This window comes from Oncorhynchus nerka, linkage group LG6, assembly GCF_034236695.1.
Source record: "Oncorhynchus nerka isolate Pitt River linkage group LG6, Oner_Uvic_2.0, whole genome shotgun sequence".
NCBI classification, from domain to species: Eukaryota; Metazoa; Chordata; class Actinopteri; order Salmoniformes; family Salmonidae; genus Oncorhynchus; species Oncorhynchus nerka.
This window is the reverse complement of record NC_088401.1, coordinates 45,714,077-45,733,949: the sequence shown is the minus strand read 5'-3', so window position 1 is coordinate 45,733,949 and position 19,873 is coordinate 45,714,077. Positions and strand designations below refer to the sequence as shown.

The 19,873-nt window shown below is 42.9% G+C and overlaps 1 protein-coding gene across 1 annotated transcript in view; it reads right to left on the bottom strand.

Moving 5' to 3' along the window:
• Positions 1-8,985, bottom strand: part of LOC115130020 (AF4/FMR2 family member 2-like) — a 178,214-nt gene extending 169,229 nt beyond the window's left edge. The window contains 1 exon segment of the mRNA XM_029660800.2: positions 8,782-8,985. Coding sequence (XP_029516660.2) covers positions 8,782-8,834 — 53 coding nt within the window. The 5' untranslated portion in view covers positions 8,835-8,985.
• Between the last annotated feature and the right edge of the window lie 10,888 nt (positions 8,986-19,873).

Below are 19,873 nucleotides of genomic sequence, written 5' to 3'. Positions count from 1 at the left end.
CAAATAATAAAGAAGTACTAATGTGATGCTAAAGTCTGCCTCTTTACTGTGAAAACATTGCTGTGAGCCAGAGGAACAGAATTACAGCGTCAGGGGCTGAAATAAAAAAGCTAATATATTTATGCTAAGGTGTTAAGTTGTCAACCTTGACACCACCCTTACGTTCAGACATACTGCACAGAGAAAAGGCACAGCTGACTTACTGTTACTAACAGTTAGTCAGCAGCGTAAACTAGACCAGCCACTGCTATAGGCCCCCCACAGTATCAAAAGTTCATCTGTCTCCTTCACTGAGGCATGGCTGAAACATTAGCCTTGATGATAACGTTAGTGGTCTGGGAGGTCCACACACACTTCGCGCACACTTCGCATGCTGTGTCAACTTGCATGCGTCTGTAACGCTTGAGGGGACAAAAGAGGAGAAGAAGAAAATGCAATGGGAAGCTCAGAAGATTAGGCTATGTGTCGTAAAAGACCAGCATCACCTGCCTCGAGCGTTGCATGTCAATGAAGGCTTTGGCTTATATTCTTCCGTGTTTATTTCGTATTTCGGTTCATGACAACAATGGATGTGTCACAAACACTTCCAATATAAAGAGGCTCGGCTGTGATTCATTGCTGTTTATTTATGCATGAATATGTATTACAAAACCATGGCAGCCTGTGACATTTCTCCACCTTGGAGTGAATGTGTGGCAGCGACGGCTGCTAACTATGCCGACACAAAGGAACACAGCGTTTGAAGTTTGAGAGAAATAACAGACGATTCTATGAATATCTCACGTATTGCACGCGCTATTCCAGGTCTGACAGCTCTGAAGCACCGGGATCTATAATGGCAAAAGCAATAGCTCTATTTTGCTGAATTTATCACAGTGATTAAATTCAAGGGCAATTGGAAATACTTTATCAAAGGGGAAGCTATGTGAAAACTCCAGAGTATAGTTGTATTCTCCTCCAGCAACTAACCTTGTAGAATCACCTAAGTCTTCCCAGCATGAGATGTGTTTTCTTTGGGGTTTTTAGTGTGGCGAGGGGTGTTACTAAACTAAACAAACTGCCTGACTTAATTGGGGTTTTACCCAGATCCCCATTCTCTCCACTGTGATATTAGGAAAATAACTCCCAAAAGAGCATAAAAGCTACAAGACATTATCCAGAGAAAAGTGTTTCATCTGGCAATGAGCTAATAACAGAGGACTAATATGAATGACAAAAGTATTAGAAGTCTACTTTGATAGCTTATGTTTAACGGTATAGTAATATCCATAAAATCTATTGTCCCAAATTGTGTGGAAAAAAAACATTATATTTCATTCCCAAGATAATCCAACGAGTAGGCATTTCAAATGTTTTGAAGCAGAATACATTGTGTTAATCTCGTAACAGGCAAATTACTTATTACAAATTACTTATTACAAATTACTTATTACAATTTCAAATACCAATTGAGTGCAATAAGTTATTTCATATTTTACATAATGACAAAAGCAGAAATGCATTGTGTTATGTAATATGCCCTATGGTTTGTATACTCCCCCATTGCATTTGTTTTAAGTGAGTCTCAGTCTCAAACCTCAACCTACTCAGAGTGGCTCCCATCAAAATGTCCCAATCACCAGGTTACTGTATCTCCTCTACAGATAACAGCAGCGTGTTCCTCCCCATGCTATTCCTTTTGTTGCTCACCACACTTAACAACACAGGGACTTTAAAAGAGCAGATAGCTCTCTATTCAAGTCATTTTGGATGTTATTCTTCCCTTGTCTATTTTTTCTGGTAAGGCAGATGTGCATTGTGGAGTGATCTTTATCAGACAGTAAAAGCCACTGGGACTGTCATTTCCCTGGTCTGCACTGCACTGGGCTGCTCTGAAGATGACAGTAATGTCACACAGCAGCCTCCCCTGTCACACACACTAGCCTAGTGACAGCAAATAGGTACATCTGCTTTTCTCCTCACTGCTTTTATGTGTGTGCTGAGTGCAATGTACTCTGGTATAATACAACAACAATGCACAGGGGCAGAGGCGTCATAAGGTTACGTGCCCCCTAAGATTTGTCCTGTAAAAAAAACCATAAATAATGTTTAGCTAGCCCAGATAGGTTCCCAATCTCCCATCCTAATAACTAGCTGCCAAGAAGCCATTTCAGGCTATCAATCAAGTTAGAGTAACTAGCTGTTCTAACTATTTTACCTGGCATACCTGCTGGCAAGGTTGGTAGAGTTCAGAAAAGCAAGCCATAACTAAATGCACTGAATAAGACTCACATTTCTTTCAATCTTTTACCCAGATTTTAGCAGAGATGCAAAAAAAGCATATTCAGTCAGGAGGATGCAGACAGCTCAAGAGGCACAGTATGCTTCGATATGCATACAAATACATAGAATTAATCATATTGATTTGGGCTCTAGATTGCAGGGAAAAAGCTGTTTCAGGTGTTTGAAAAATTCAAAATTCTCTGCCTCCGGACCACCCCCCAGTCATCCTCACGTACCTTTTGCCCCATCAGATTTTTACGGTGCATGGGGAATATTGAAAATACTGTGTAACACACAATTGCATTACAACACTGAATAAACCGTACCTGAACAGAGAATGAATAGCATTGGTACTGAATAGTAGCACTGACAAAAGGGAACACAAATTATACACCTTGGTAAAATGGTACACATAATTATAATTAAGACAGTCTGAGCACTAGGTAAATAAAGGATGATTTGAGGGGCCTGGGTAAAAGTGGAAAGCCTGGTGATGTGTCTCCTGCTGCCAAGGTGTTTGGTGTGCAGAGCTTTAGCAGTTCTCACTGCTCCTCTGTCTGTCTCCCCAAACAAACAAGGTGTGATTCATTCACAGGCAGCCAGACACCAGGCTTCCTTTGTGCTCTCTGCCGGAGTGGAGAGGAGGGCCTGCAAATATATTCCACTAGCTACCTCTCCCTTTTTCTACAGTGATGAGGAGGATGGGGGGAGGAAGTTACTTGCATTCAGTATGTGTGAATACTCTACGATCATAAACTGGACTAGCTCATTCATGATTAAATGTAGATTCATAATATTATATTGTACCTTATTGTGTTGCACCTTATAAAAGCAAAGCAGCTGTGTGATGATAAAGCCTAGAGGGAGTTGACATACACTATTAGTAAACCTGTGTTCTATGCAGCCCATTACATTGTACAATGTTGGTCAGTCACTTATCCAGCATGTCAATTCCGAGCCTATTCAGAATGGCTTCACAAAGCAAACAGTGAAATAATGTCACAACAAGCTCAGTTCTCTGGCAGAAGAGACAAATACCTTTGCTTATTCCAAATGGCCATGAATAGTATGTTCTCTTGAAAGAATTTGCAATTTCCTTTGGCTTACACTGGACCAATCACAAAAGGTCATCCTAAAACAAACTGATTTACCATGAGAGAGAAAAAGATCTCGACCGTTCCTCGCCTGGCTCCACTGAATCATCTTATTTGTCATACACTGCTTTCAATGGAGGCACTGACCTTTGAAGTTGGAAAGTAAATTGCTCAGTGGCAGTAAGGCATGCTATTAACTCGGAGGTACTCAAGCTATAGCCCGACCAATCAGGTGACGATACAACACGGCAGCCTTGACGAGGACCCGTGCTCAAATTTATTTGCTTGTAGATTTCAATTATTTTCACCGGGCAAATATTTTTTTGCTTGTTTAATTCAATTATCGTTTGAATGGTTATCTCAGAAGTGGGTTTATTCCACCAAGTTAATACAACCTTGGCGGCTGATGAGAGAAAATGTCAGAGCTGTTAGTTTCATTACTGCTTTGCTCTAATGAACCTCTTTAACTTCTCTAACACTTACTGTTCTGAGAACTGTTCAAATGTTCTCCATTTTGGTGGTAGAGGCTTAATAACAACAGAATGAATGAAGGGTAAACTAAATATGTGAGAGTCCACGGGGACATCAAAAGCCGATGCAAACAGGGAAAATACAGCACATAATAAAGCAGCATTTCTCCCCAAAGAACAGCTAGTGCATAGAAGGCACTCAAATGTTCACTCAAGTCCTATCAGCTGGAATTCAATAAAACTCAATTCCCAGAGTTGATAGAGCTTTCTCCTAAGCAGGGCTTGATGTAATAAGCTACATAGTCCTTATCCAAGAAGAACACAGTTCATAGAATGTAACATGACGATGAACTAAGTATTACAACATTGTAACAGATTAGAAGGAGGGTAGATTCTCCACAAGTGTACCGAATATTTAAAAACCAGTCTGTCCATTCAAGCGTGCATAGAGTCTTGACTCTTCTTCCCCCTTCACATGGTCTCCTCCACATCCACATTCACACCAGCCTTTCCTCTCTGCTCACATGGTGGTGTGAGAACAGTGTCAAGCCTGCTTGGCCAAGCCTGTTTAATTCCCATTTACCTCAATTTTGTCATCACTACAGTCCTTATTAATTAGTGCACTAATTAGTGCAGAGTTATGAACTGTAACGGGTGCTAGGAGGAGTGCCTGCCAGGAATTCAGGATCTTATATGGATCGGGATATCTGGTAGTGAAGGACTGGAAGTCAGGGTCTTATTTGCCTGAGCCTTAGGGAATGCCCTCTCCTCCCCTCCAACACTGTACTGAGGAACTAGTGGAGGACAGAGTAAGGCCTGATAGACTATGACAGACAGGTGTGATGACAAAGGTAGGCATATGCTTTCTGATTGTACGATGCAGGGGGGCACGTAGAAGGGAGGAAGTGTGTGTGTGTGGGGGGGGGATTCCTGATCCTATAGTTCTGTAGTAGGCGCCATAAGGGTACTCTCAACCACTGACATCACACTAGACAGGCTACTAGACAGTCAATGATAATTATTTGTATACAATTCCTCCTCTACTGTTTTATACTTACAGTATCTTCAATACTTTTCTCTCTCCATCACAGAAATATACAATTTCCAACACCACCACAGGCTATTTACACCCAGCCAAGGACAAAAGAGAAATCCTTTGATTGAGACACATATCAAATACTCCCCCCCTCCCCGGTCTCTCCCCTCTGCCAGCTTCGGTCCAGCTCTTGACCGAGGCCAGGTGGATATTAGTGAGGTGAGGTCTCCCAGGTCTGACAGGAAGAGCTGCTCCAGATGAACTTGTTAATTGCACACTGGACCGGAGGGCAGAAGGGCCATGATACCCTCACCTTTAGTCTCCAAAGCGCATGATCACTGAGAGGCTCTGCTTTATCATTCCACAGCTCTCGCTGCTCATTGGCAGATGGCAGAGCGAGTCCTCGAGGCAGCGGACTCATCAGGCAGAGCCAGGATGCCAACCACTGCGAGCCTGCACCCGTGTCACGGTGACGGAGCGTAAAGGAGGTGGACGGGCAGAGAGATGCCACCAGGCTGCCTGGCATGGCCGTCGCTTCACGCCGGGCACAAATGAGATTGGCATTGAGAGAGGCTCCTCGGGTGCACTTTATATGTGCCCCCCCAGCTGTGGTCTGCGCACCAGGGCGGAATGTGGTGGGTCTGCTGGAGACCTTGAGAAAACAAAATCCCTGTGACTAAAACTGCAGAAAAGGGACTGCAAGGCACAGCTTACAAAAATGTGGAGAAATTCTGAAAACCGATTTTGACCAAACTGAAAAAATATAAATGTCGAACCGAGACCGGGTTATATACATCCACAGAAAGCCCAGTGTTTCATACAACAATCACTGCTCTATGGGCACTATCTTATATTACAGCAATAAGACACTCATTATGTCCACACATAATAGTCATCATACTGTACACCTCACATCCACTTCTAATGTATGTATTTGCTCAAAGGTCTGAATTACACTACAGTGAGCTGTATTTTTATCTAATAATTATGATGGTCCGTTGAACCATCTTAATAAGTCTTTATACTATTTAATTCAGAAGCGTTTTCTTTATCCATTGATATTGCCGCCATAGCAGCATAGTTTAATCCCCCAGACACGTCGGTTCAGAATTACAGAGCTCTTGGGCCCCTTTGGTGAGAATATCAGTAGAAGTAGATTTAAGATTTTATTTTTCCTTCCATCCTGGTTCACCAGGCAGGGACCTTGCCAGTATCACTTTACATATCCAATACCCACATAGCCTCAAAGAGACTCTCTTTTTCTATTTTCACCGTCCGGCAACGCTGCGAGGCTTTACACATTTCCAGCCAAATAAAAATGAATTATTTGGACAGCAATCCCTGCTGAGAAGTACAAGTAAAAGGGAAAATGACTATTTCACAAGAAAAACACTGGAGTCATAGGGTAATCCCTGGGGATCAGTCAAGACATAATGTAGCTCGAAAATTAAAATAGAAAGTGACAATAAATAGCTAGGCCTTATTTAAAGGGCTGAGTTAAACCCATTCCAAGGTGTGGATGTCCATAAAACAGGCTTTAGCACACATTATTTGGAGGTGTTACTTTAATGACTTCTAATTTTTCCTCACAATGCCAACAGAGTGAAGCATCACAGTGTACAGTACAGTAGTCCAGGCATATATACCCACACACAGGCATCAATTCCCCGTCTATCTGCTAATTCCCCCTTGAGTGACGAGAAACCACTATGAAAAGAAGGGGAGGACCATGACCTTCATCAAATGAGGTTTAACTGCTATTACTGGTGCTGAGGTCATAATATATGACTGGCTGATTGGAGCGAAGTACAACTACACCACCGGCCCTAGCCCTCCACATATCCCCAGTGTTGTGTGGTGGCACTCTCAGCCCGTCACTCCCTCTGTACACCCTGCTCTCTCTCTCGCCCTCTCTCTCTCTCTCTCTCTGGAGCTCATTTCCCACCTCACTGACTCCTTCTCACCATGGAACTGACTGAATTTGACTTGATTATACCCAACACTTGCTCTACCTAAACCAGCATGAGAGTAATCAAATTAAAATCAATATCCGTGTTGGGATATTGCCCTTGGCTTAAGAGGTGGACATAATTTCACATCACTATCACACGTTCTAGTTGTGAAGCGGAAAGAAAAAAACTATTTCAGAAGCCAAAGCAGTATAGTAATGGCAGGCATCAATCAATGGAAATAATCTACACTCTGTGAGAGATCATACTTGATGATATGTGCAAGGAAGACATGTGCAGCCTTTTTCTATTTTCTATTTGCTGTAATACAAATATATGTAAACAAACATATCTCATTCATGCCTGTCCTTCAAGCTGAATTACGTAATACCAAGGTAGCCTCCATCAAATGAATTTAACTCTTGCAGGTAGGCCTAAGGTGTGATCTGGTTATTTAATAGATCATGTTACTGTGGTCACATTGAGCACGCCCAACGTATACCTCCAGATCCCACCAACCATTATAAACCAACTACAGCAGCATGAAAGATTCTCAATCACTCAATCATTTTGTGAAACAGCCTAGGGGATATGATATTGCAAGAAAGGGTATTTTGATGGAAAGTTGTAATTAGCACTTTGTGTACAGCTAAGACGTTCCATTCCAGTCTATCACTCTCAGAGACAGAGGGGAAATGAAGAGACATGATCTGAATCGAATGCATCTGAATGGAAACAACTCAACCAAAGAGGTGTCTCAAAAATCAACTAATGTAATAAGTATCGCAGCATCCAATGAGCAAAGCAGCAATGGAAACAAACGTGATTAGCAAGTCCTGATGGTGTGGGGATTCAACAGTCTAAATGCACAGTAGCACTTCATCAGCTAGAGTAGGCCTAGTACATGAATCTAAGATGAGAAGATAAAACAATTGATGCTGAATGTATGAATTATTCTGTGGTTTTAACTATTGTGTGAGGGAGTGGGGAGAGGAGAACTAAGAGGAGGGATGAATGAATGAATGAATGAATGAATGAATGGATGGAGTAGGTAAAACAACTAAAATTTGTGGGGAGGGGGGGGTAAAATCCTCCTACTGTCTCACCATGTGCTGGTGCTACTTCTGACAATGAATAGAACACCCCAATCTTTTGGGAGTCAATGGCATCCAAATGACAGTGTACAAACATTAGTAGCACACAAATTTGAAATTAAAACATCATATGGTTAGAAATATTATTATTGCAATAGGTCAAAAAAATATATAATAATGCACATACTAGACAATGTACATACTGGCAGGAAACTGAAGTGTAAGAATATGTTCAGGTAATTACTTAATTGATTAATCCTAAAACCATCCTAAACCACAATCTATTTGATCCATAAAATCTATTACAAACTTTACAATAGGCCTACACAAATGCCTAAAATGTGTGTTAGAGTAAATTATCTGACAAAGAATAGCAGGGATATTTACAAACAATAATAAGACAGACAAGGGCATTTGATTCAGTTGTCATGCAATTTATCCACAGCGGCTACATTGGCGACCTCTATAAAACCCTATGAAACCCATGTTCAGGTGAAAACTATGCAATTGCGAATCAAATGATCCCGATAAATGTGAAGCTGACATACAGACATACAGTAGTATATGGAGCGCAAAACCAGCAAAGGGCGAACTTCCCCCATTCATGAGGAGGCATTAGGTGCATAGATGTGAGTGCGCACCGAACACTTTCTACCACTACTTACGCACAATATGACAATAGAGGTACCGCGCAGACACGAAGAGGACTGTAAAATAATTCATAACAGTCATCTCTCACTTTAATGCGTTCAGAGAAGGAATGCGAGCATTCCAGGAGCCCAACGCCAAATACCGGGCGCATCGATGTTCAGTTCCCAGCATCGAACAAAGACGTTAAACATAACGGAAATAAAAAATATATACACTTGTACGTACCACTGTTGCTCCAGTTCCCAGTCCCTAAAGAAGTCAAACTCGAATAGGTCCATGGTTGGTCCCAGTTGTCTGATTCAGGAAGGAACCGGTGCCTGCTCAACGTATGCGTCAGTCTACATACATAAATTCTATGTGGATCTGCTAACTGTAACTAGATGTACTGTACTGTACCGTGGTCTCGCTGGCGAACTGACATACAGTACACACACAGCCAGGAAAACGCGACTGCCTCCCCTGCCTGCTCCGCGTCTCCACAGTGAACAGAAGGCGGAGCTTGACAGGCAGAAGCGGCTACACGGAGCCCGGGTACACCAAATTGAGGTATTCGGTTTATCATTTCCAATTAGCTGAAATTATATTTGCCCCACCCATTTTAGTTGTCAAAGTCAGCTGTTAAAAAAACTTCAGATGTAAAAAAAAAAAAATGTAAAAAAAATAGTAAATAGACCAATGGGGAAAACAAACACTATTTTATACAGGTTATAATAAAGTTATAACCCCTTTAGAAATGATGATCACATTATGCATTATCAAGCAGTGGGTGTGATAATTGTGCATTACCATGCATTAGCATTATTCACAATAGTTGTTTACTGAAGATCATTTTACTACTGACTGATCATAGACTAGGGCAAGTTCAGGAGTTGTGTTTAGTGTCTATGACCCATATTGACTTTGTAAATGGGTGTTGTTGACAACACTGTGACCCATTGGGCCCTACAGCCTCACACAGAGGTGCTATATATCATGGAGTTTCACAGTAAATGGTGATATGTTCGAGACGTGTGATAGCATTTCATATTTTTATTGAGCCAATTGCTTTCATCAATCTCAGGTGTAATCATAACAATGAAAATAGGTATGATATAAGTTATTTGGCAGTGCTAGCTGCATAGGCCATGTGGGAAACAGACAGGGGGCATGGCAGTAAGGCAGTGGAGGAAACAGCTCTGTAAATTGATGTACACTGTAGTGAGGAAGCCATGATGGAAACATTAAAAACATCAGCACTATGTGTCTCTAGAAAGACAATGTCCTTCCATTAACAGTATATAGAACTGGACGACTGGGTCCTGTAATATGGAGAAGGAGTGTATGCAACATCAAAACAGACACGTCTAGCCTACATCTAGCCTACGTCTAGCCTACTGTTTTGTGATTTGCTTAGCTACCATGCCGTGGCAAAGGTTGGTAATGCAATGCGTTATTACAATACATCTCTCCTCCTCACATTTAGAGCCTGGGAGTCTGTTCTAATTTATGGCATATACCTCCAAGTTGATATTAATCTCACTGCCAGAATAGTCAGCAGCCTGGTCTCATAGACTAGATGTAACATAGAAAAGTGAATCAGGGACACTCAAATTAGTATGATATGTTACATTTAGTATGGTTACATAAGACTTGGGGTGGATGGGTGTATAATGCAAATGTTTAGGAACCTTAAGGCTGTGAGTTCAAATCTCATCATGGACAACATTAGCATTTTATCGTATCAACTACTTATTACTTTTAAACGACTTTGCAACTACTTAGCTAATGCTAACCCTAACCTTAACCCTTTTAGCTAACCCTTCCCCTAACCTTAATCCTTCCCCTAACCCCAACCTTAAACCTTTAGCCTAACTCCTAAACTTAACCCTAAACTAACCCCTAACCCCTAGCCTAGCTAACATTAGCCAGATAGCTAACGTTTTCCACCTAGCCAGAATTTGTAACATATAATATGAATTGTAATTCATAACATATTATATAAAATGGGTGATGGACATCCACAAATTAATACAAACCATACGAACTGTAACATATCATACTAAATGGAGTATCCCAAATTTAATTACAGAATCATATCAAATGCTCTGAGACTAGGTTGCAGCAGTAAAGGGACGTACGTTTTGGTCAAACACACTCTGGGAGTCATCTGTAACCCATATGGCCCAAATTGAAAAAAGTAGTGTCTGTTTTATTGCCTGTTCTGTATGGACAGTGGTAAAGCGGAGGAGAGCAGAGGAGAGGAAGAGAGATGGGGGGCATAATAGTGTTGATTCTTATGCCAGGGTGCTCAGGTGCACAGCACACCATGCTACACATGGGGAATGTTGCCTTTCAGAGAAGCAGACATCTCCTTTATCATCACTTAATGCTTATTTAACTACGCAGCCAATTCACTATAGTACTTGATTTTACCCCCCAAAAAATCGACCAACTTACGGAAGGAAATGCTAAATAATACAAAATATACTAAACAGCATAGGGAAACATGATATGCACTAATAATCTGTATCTGTGCTTTGTTTGTCATGCATTTTTAGGGGTGTCTTTGGTATTTTGTGATGGCAATAGACTAAGCCATGGTGGGAAAGGGCCTGTGAGAGTTTCTGTCTCTCTGGTTGGGTCTTTGTTTGGGGTAGTCTGGGGTAGATGCCAGCACTGCTCTGCGTCATGCTCTGGGTGCCTCCCAGTGCTTCCCAGGCCCCCACACTGCATTTGCGTTGTTGACCCATAAACCGGCTGCAGGGAAACACAGGGCTGCACAGACAGATGGGAGAAAAGGAGAACACCATTCCCAAATCCTTATCTGAACCTTCATGGTGGGAATGCTTTTCTTTCTTACACAACCTGCCTTGTCTCACCACTAATTAACATACACTTTGCAGTTTGTAGATTTTAAAGTGCATACACTGCAATAGAATATATTGTGCATACACAGTGTGTACTGTGCGTACACATTGTGCATACACAATGTAGCTAGATGTCACGTTCTGACCTTAGTTCCTTTGTTTTGTCTTTGTTTTAGTATGGTCAGGGCGTGAGTTGCGGTGGGCAGTCTATTTTTTTTTTCTATGATTTGGGATTTCTGTGTTTGGTCTGGTATGGTTCACAATCAGAGGCAGCTGTCTAACGTTGTCCCTGATTGAGAACCATACTTAGGTAGCCTGTTTTCACCCTTGAGTTGTGGGTGATTATTTTCCGTTTCAGTGTTTGCACCATTCTCTTGTTCTGTTTCGGTTTTCATTTTGATTCTCTTGTTCTTTTGTCTTTTGTATTCAGTCTCATTAAATTATATTATGGATACATACCACGCTGCACATTGGTCCTCCTCTTCTTCCACCACCAACAACAGCCATTACAAAATCACCCACCAACCAAGGACCAAGCAGCGTGGTAACGGGCAGTGGCAGAAATCTCAAGACTCCTGGAGATTCTGGACGGCAAGGGACCCTGGGCACAGGCTGGGGATTATCGCCGCCCCAGGGAAGAGCTGGAGGCAGCCAAAGCAGAGCGGCGGCATTTTGAGGAGTTGGCACGGCAGCGCAACAGAGACGAGAGGCAGCCCCAAAAATGTAAGTCAGGTAGGAGACCTGAGCCAACTCCCCGTGCTTACCGTGGAGAGAGGTGGACCGGGCCATGTTATGCCGTGAGGCACACGGCGTCCCCGGTGCGCAGGCATAGCCCGGAGCGTTACATAGCAGCGCCTCGTATCAGCCGGGCTAGAGTGGGCATCGAGCCAGGTGCCATGAAGCCGGCTCAGCTCATCTGGTCTCCAGTGCGTCTCCTGGGTCCGGGGTACATGGCACCAGCCCTAGGCATGGTGTCCCCGGTTCGCAAGCACGGCCCAGTGCGGTCTATTCCACCTCGCCGCACTGGCCTGGCTACGGGGAGTATCCAGCCAGGTAGGGTTGTGCAAGCTTGGTGCTCGAGACCTCCAGTGCGTCTCCACGGTCTGGTCTATCCGGTGCCTCCTCCACGCACCAGGCCTCCGGTGGCAGCCCCCAGCACCAGGCTGTCTCTCCGTCTCCTCGCGCCTGTCCAGCGCTCCCAGAGTCTCCCACCTGTCCAGCGCTGCCAGAGTCTCCCGCCTGTCCAGCGCTGCCAGAGTCTCCCGCCTGTCCAGCGCTGCCAGAGTCTCCCGCCTGTCCAGCGCTGCCAGAGTCTCCCGCCTTTCCAGCGCTGCCAGAGTCTCCCGCCAGTCCAGCGCTGCCAGAGTCCCCTGCCAGAGCCGGCGGGTCCCCAGTACGAGGTTGACGGCGAGGGTCGCCGCTCTAAAGAGGCCACGGAGGCGGGTTAAGAGGCGGACAAAGACTATGGTTGAGTGGGGTCCACGTCCCGCGCCAGAGTCGCCACCGCGGACAGACGCCCACCCAGACCCTCCGCTATAGGTTCAGGTTTTGTGGCCGGGGTCCGCACCTTTGGGGGGGGGGGGGGGGTACTGTCCCGTTCTGACCTTAGTTCCTTTGTTTTGTCTTTGTTTTAGTATGGTCAGGGCGTGAGTTGGGATGGGCAGTCTATGTTCTCTTTTCTATGATTTGGGATTTCTGTGTTTGGCCTGGTATGGTTCGCAATCAGAGACTATTGTTGTCTATCGTTGTCCCTGATTGAGAACCATACGTAGGTAGCCTGTTTTCACCCTTGAGTTGTGGGTGATTATTTTCCGTTTCCGTGTTTGCACCATTCGTGACTGTTTCGGTTTTGATTTTGATTCTCTTGTTCTTTTGTATTTTGTATTCAGTCTCGTTAAATTATATTATGGATACATACCACGCTGCGCATTGGTCCTCTTCTTCCACCACCAACAACGGCCGTTACACTAGAATATACAGTACCAGTCAAAAGTTGGGGAACACCTACTCATTCAAGGGTTTTCTTTATTTTTCTATTTTCTACATTGTAGAATAATAGTGAAGACATCAAAACTATGAAATAACACACTTCGAAACATGTAGTAAACAAAAAAGTTTTAAACAAATCAAAATATTGTTTACATTTGATATTCATCAAAGTAGCCTTGATGACAGCTTTGCACACTTTTGGCATTCTCTCAACCAGCTTCATGAGGTAGTCACCTGGAATGCATTTCAACTAACAGGTGTACCTTGTTAAAAGTCCATTTGTGGAATTGTATTCCTTCTTAATACTTTTGAGCCAATCAACTGTGTTGTGACAGTCCATATTATTGCAAGAACAGCTCAAAAAAGCAAAGTGAAATTACATCATTATTTTAGGACATGAAGTTCAGTCAATACAGAAAAGACCCAGAGTTACCTCTGCTGCAGAGGATAAGTTCATTAAGTTCCTCAGATTGCAGCCCAAATAAATACTTCACAGGGTTCAAGTAACAGACACATCTCAATATCAATTGTTCAGAGGAGACTGCGTGAATCAGGCCTTCATTGTCGAATTGCTGCAAAGAAACCACTACTAAAGAACACCAATAAGATGAAGAGATTTGCTTGGGCCAAGAAACATGAGCAATGGACATGAGCAATGGACATTAGACCGGAGATTTTTGGTTCCAACCACTGTGTCTTTATGAGACGCAGAGTAGGTGAACAGATGATCTCTGCATGTGTGGTTCCACCGTGAAGCATGGAGGAGGAGGTGTGATGGTGTGGGGTTACTTGCTGGTGACGCTGTCTGTGATTTATTTAGAATTCAAGGCACACTTAACCAGCATGGCTACCTCAGCATTCTGCAGCGATACGCCACCCCATCTGGTTTGCGCTTAGTGGGAATAACATTTTCTTTTTTCAACAGGACAATGACCCAAAACACACCTCCAGGCTGTGCAAGGGCTATTTGACCGAGAAGGAGAGTAATGGAGTGCTGCGTCAGATGACCTGGCCTCCACAATCACCCAACCTCAACCCCATTACGATGGTTTGGGGTGAGTTGGACCGCAGAGTGAAGGAAAAGCAGCCAACAAGTGCTAAGCATATGTCGAAACTCCTTCAAGACTGTTGGACAAGCATTCCAGGTGAAGCTAGTTGAGAGGGTGGTACTTTGAAGAATATAACATCTAAAATATTTTTAGATTTGTTTTTTTTGGTTAGTACATGATTCCATATGTGCTATTTCATAGTTTGATGTCTTCACTAGTATTCTACGTTGTAGAAAATGTGTGAAAATAGTAGAAATGTAGAACATTTTATTAATAACAATGTAAAAAATTGTAGAAATCACAATGTTGAAAATAGTAGAAATAAAGAAAAAGACATGAATGAGTAGGTGTGTCCAAACTTTTGAGTTGTTCTGTATTTGTACACAATTGTCATAATGATGTTTTTAAATTGATGTCTTCATCATTTCTTCCATACTAGAGTGGTGATATTTTTTATATTTTTTTCATGTTCATCAACATTTTTCCCAATCCCTTTGTCCACCCATGGACATAATTCACTGCAAGAGACAGAGCAGCCATTTGTTGAAATTGCCTGTGGTTAAATCACTTGTCAGAAGCTGTGAGAAGTGATTGGAAAATACCTCATCAGAGTGAGAGGAGGCCCTGCAATTGTCTCTGTGTCCCTTTTCATCTTCCTAAAATGAAAAAGAGTCATTATGAGCTAAGTTGATACGGTCTGAGGGGGATCACCTCCTAATTATACCACTGTAATTTCAGAGTTAATTATCTCTCTAACTTCCCTCTTCTGTTAGCCCATTCATAACACAATCTCAACTCTCCTCAACCCTAGCTCACAGGGCAAAGTGGAGGCTCAGGATCATATCTGTCCAGACTGGAGGAGGTGGAAGGAGACAGATCCAGTAGCACATTTCACGTACCTAGGCTAGCCAGACAGATCCTCAATCAGCACAACTAACCCCAGAGCAGCCACAACATCAAGGAGAGTCTGGCGAAAGTCATCCTCTCAGACTGGAGCTGTGTATACTTCCCATGTCTGGCAGTTTCAGTAAACATTACAAAAGCATAGGTCCAGTCAAAATTCCCTGAGGATGATTGTTGGGTGGCAGGATCCATTTAGCTGGTATCATTGCATTTCTGATTGAGTATGGCTCATTTTTGTCTGTTCATCTGAGTATAACTGACAACATCAATGTATTATGCATGAGTTCCACAACTAGCTTCCACAGGCCAAAGCAATGGCATCACTCTGGATGTGTGTATCATAAATTCAGCTCATAAAAATCTCTGAGATGAATATGCAATTTCTAGAGAAACAGTTTTAAACTGCAGCTTGAGTGAAAATAAAAATATATTGATATTGCTTCTTTCTTCATGGTCCCCAGAATATAGTCATTTGAATTTCGTAAATGTGCTTTCCTATATGAACACAGCTCTTTAACATGGCTCTCCAATGTGTTCATTGATAATTGGCAGTAGCACTGGCAGCGGGGCACTGAATCAACCTCTCCACGGCAGCCCTGCCTGCTGAGTGACAGATGCTAATTAGCTACCTTCGTCAGGCCCACTAAATTATCTGCTCTCTCTCTCCCTCTCTCTCTCTCGCTCTCTTTCTCTCTAGTTTCTGACACAACTCATTGTAAATGCCAGCTCTCCAGATGCATTAAATGTCTTCGATATAAATTACAGTATTTTTGTGTGGCAGTATTGAAGATTAGAATGGAAGAGGATGAAGTGTTCTTTTTTTTAAAAACTATTCAACAGCCATTTACCTTAGCCCGTCTGATTCCTCGCACTCTTCTCAAACACTGAAAAGCCGAGGGACATTTTCTCAATGTAAACTCTCTTTTTTTAGAGCGGACCAGTACCATTGTTCTCTATGGCCATTATCAAATTACTCCATTAACCACCCCAAATTCAATATATGTTTGATAAATGCGTGTGATCCACCAACTGGCTGCACTTGATATGAACATGATTCTGGAAATATTGCCTTTGGTTATTTTTCCCTCAAAACAGAGGCCAAATATCATAAGTATTAGTTCTGTGCCTCTGAGTGACTAGTGTAATGTTTATTTCGTTATAAGCCATGCACAGTTCTATTCGCTGTAGACTCCATATTCTTTTGTCTAGAAAGTCTCTCTTAAGTAGCAGTCATCCAGAACGCTTTCAGTGTGAAAAGAGAGAGAAAGCTATAATGCCGTGAACACAAAACCAAAGTGTCTCTGGCTAATTTCAACGTTGAAATCTTTTTGGCATTGATCGGTATTTCAATACTGCATTTGTGTGCTCAAAGCTCCAATTAAATTACAATAGAAAATAAATCATGTAGGATACATACAATGCCGTTTTGACTAATTGTAAATGTCCTTGTAGCCGTTCCATAACTAAACAAATCAAGGGGATATTCATCAGATTCTCTGTGTGTCATCAACATGTCAAAAAGACCAATGTATTGTTGTAATAAAAGAGGTGTGGGGGATGCATAATGCCAATATGACTAAATGTAACATTTCCTGGAAGCCTTTCCATATCTAAACAAACAAAGCCGATACGCCACATATCTATATTTGTGCCATTGTCTGTCTGCCTGTCATCATCAACTTGTCAGCATAACCATGATATGAACCCTATGAAAGACTTTACCACCACAATCTCCATTATTACAAACCATCAATTATTTTCTTGTGGTGAAATCTTCCATGTTCGTTTTTGAATGTTTTTTTTTCTTTTGTATTTTTCCCCTAGCTCTTTTCATTTCTGGCATCATCTGTTTGTGCGGAGCCAGAGAAAAAGTTCCCGGCATAAATAATGACCACATAGATAGAAGGTCTTTGAAGAAAATAATCAAATAATTCCTGCCGCTGGATCCAGGGGAATTGATAATGATAGTGTTTTCTGCGGGATGACGGGATTAATCATAGACTGAGGGGGAGAATAGGGCCCAAACATTCTCTCCCTCCTAATTCTTGTGGCTTAAATGTACCGCTGAGCTCCATGGGAGCTGCTGGTGTGAGCACAGCCAAGCCGGCCACATTAAACGCTCTCAGGCTGATCTGAGGAGGATGGTTGTGGCTGATGTCTGAGGCTGGCTGTGGCTGTGCTGGGAGCCCATGAATCCTGGGGTCCACATACACCAGCCCTGCCATTCTACAGTATCCTGTGGGTCCAGACACACAAGGTAGCCTGCAGTCAGCACACACTGGACACCCTGCAGTTTGAACACACAGAGCATCACAGGACCCAAACATTGGAAACACCAAGGTCCAAATACATAGAGAATACTGGGGTCCACAAGTACAGTTTCTCGTGCAAAAATGAAAAGTTGCAATATGGAAGGACGATGGAATTATTGTTAAGATCACTGTAAGATGCTACCTGCTTTACTACCATTGCTATATCAAAGCTCCTGGAACAATGCTGGTCCTCACCTCACTCATCCCAGTCTTAGTTACATTATCTAAGAAATAATAAACTCAATTAGCACTGTACTGCAGATCCTTCTTAAATCGCCCACTTCTTTGTGTAAACCCCCCTGCCCAGAGCATGGGCAGACGTCAGCAGAAACTGTGACCTTTTAGTGAGTATGGGGGATAAAACAAAGTGCTGTCAGTAGTAATGAGCCATCTGGATGCTGCTGCGTCCACACCATCCAGCAACCCACCCACCTGAAGAACACATCAATCTGCTATGTGTTCACAAGGTGGTGGGAAGCATCACTGCTGTCACTCACCAGCCTGGACCAGTAATGTACCGCCAATCAGACACACTCTCCCAATGTCTGCTCCAATTTTCCATTAGGCTTACTGGCCATACATCTCACAAAATATGTAGTTCTATCAAACGTTTCAGTTTATGGATTGTCTACCCCAAATGTGTGACTTTGGCTCATTCCAGCTGACAGAGGAATACACTCAAAAATATTTTTTTACAATGGATGATCCTGGTGCAATAATTTCCTGTTTGAAAGACACATTTGCTATTTGTCATCAGTACCACATCAATAGAAGGATTAATTGAGGAGAACAAACGAGGCGAAACGGATAGAGGGACTCTAGACTGGGGAGAAAAAGGGGTCTGGAAGTGTATATCAGTACAGTCTGTTCAGTGTCATCCAGCTCATATGAATGGACCTCACACACCCTATGGCCTGACAGCTAGGGACACATGCCTCCGAGCAGCAGTCGAATACCACAGGCAGAATGGAGAAAAACACAATGTTTTTTGTTTCCCGGCTGAGAGTTGTGTGTCACAGGTGGATCCCACCTGACACGCTTTGGCTACTCTGGCCTCCCGCTTTGTCCTGCTGCTGTGGAGGAGTGCTCCCTGCTGGATCCAGAGGGAAATTTCTTCCCACTCTGAGGAAATTCTCCTGGGCTAACCACATACAACAATTGTACGGGCTGCTGCTAATGTGAAAAGAGGACACAACGGATTTAGCAGACTGTAGATGGCAATATGGTGACTTAGTACTCTGGCAGCGAGGGAAAAAAGAGAACATTTGACATTTGTATATCAGATTCATTCCAATGTATTATTAGAATATAGACAGTGAAAGTTCTCAATTAAAATAGCAGTGTTATTATTACCAATGCTAGATTCAGTATTAACAGGGAATGAATATGCTTATACTGTCTTGGCATAAAAAATATGATAATACACTACGTGACCAAAAGTATGCTCGTCAAACATCTCATTCCAAAATCATGGGCATTAATATGGAGTTGGTCCCCCCTTCACTGCTATAACAGCCTCCACTCTTCTGGCAAGGATTTCCACTAGATGTTGGAACATTACTGTGAGGACTTGCTTCCATTCAGATACAAGAGCATTAGTGAGGTCGGGGAAGAATGTTGAGCAATTCGGCCTGGCTTGCAGTCAGCGTTCTAATTCATTATGAAAGGTGTTCGATGGGGTTGAGGTCAGGGCTGTTTGGAGGCCAGCTTCCACCGATTTTGACAACCCATTTCTGTATGGACCTTGCTTTGTGCACGGGGGCATTGTCATGCTGAAACAGGAAAGGGCGTTCCCTAAACTGTTGCTGCAAAGTTGCCACAAAGCACATAATCATGTAGAAAGTTATTGTATGCTGTAGCGTTAAGATTTCCCTTCACTGGAACTAAGGGGCCTAGTCCAAATCATTAACAACAGCCCCAGACCATTATTCCTTCTCCATCAAACTTTACAGTTGGCACTATGCATTCGGGCAGGTAGCGTTCTCCTGGCATTCACCAAACCCAGATTCGTCTGTCGAAATGCCAGATGGTGAAGCATGATTCAGCACTCCAGAGAACACGATGCTTCTTCACTCCAGAGAATGTGTTTCCACTGCTCCAGAGTCATGTGATGGAGAGCTTTACACCAATCCAGCAGACGCTTGGCATTGCGCATGGTGATCCTAGGCTTGTGTGCGGCAGCTCGGCCATGGAAACCCATTTCATGAAACTCCAGACG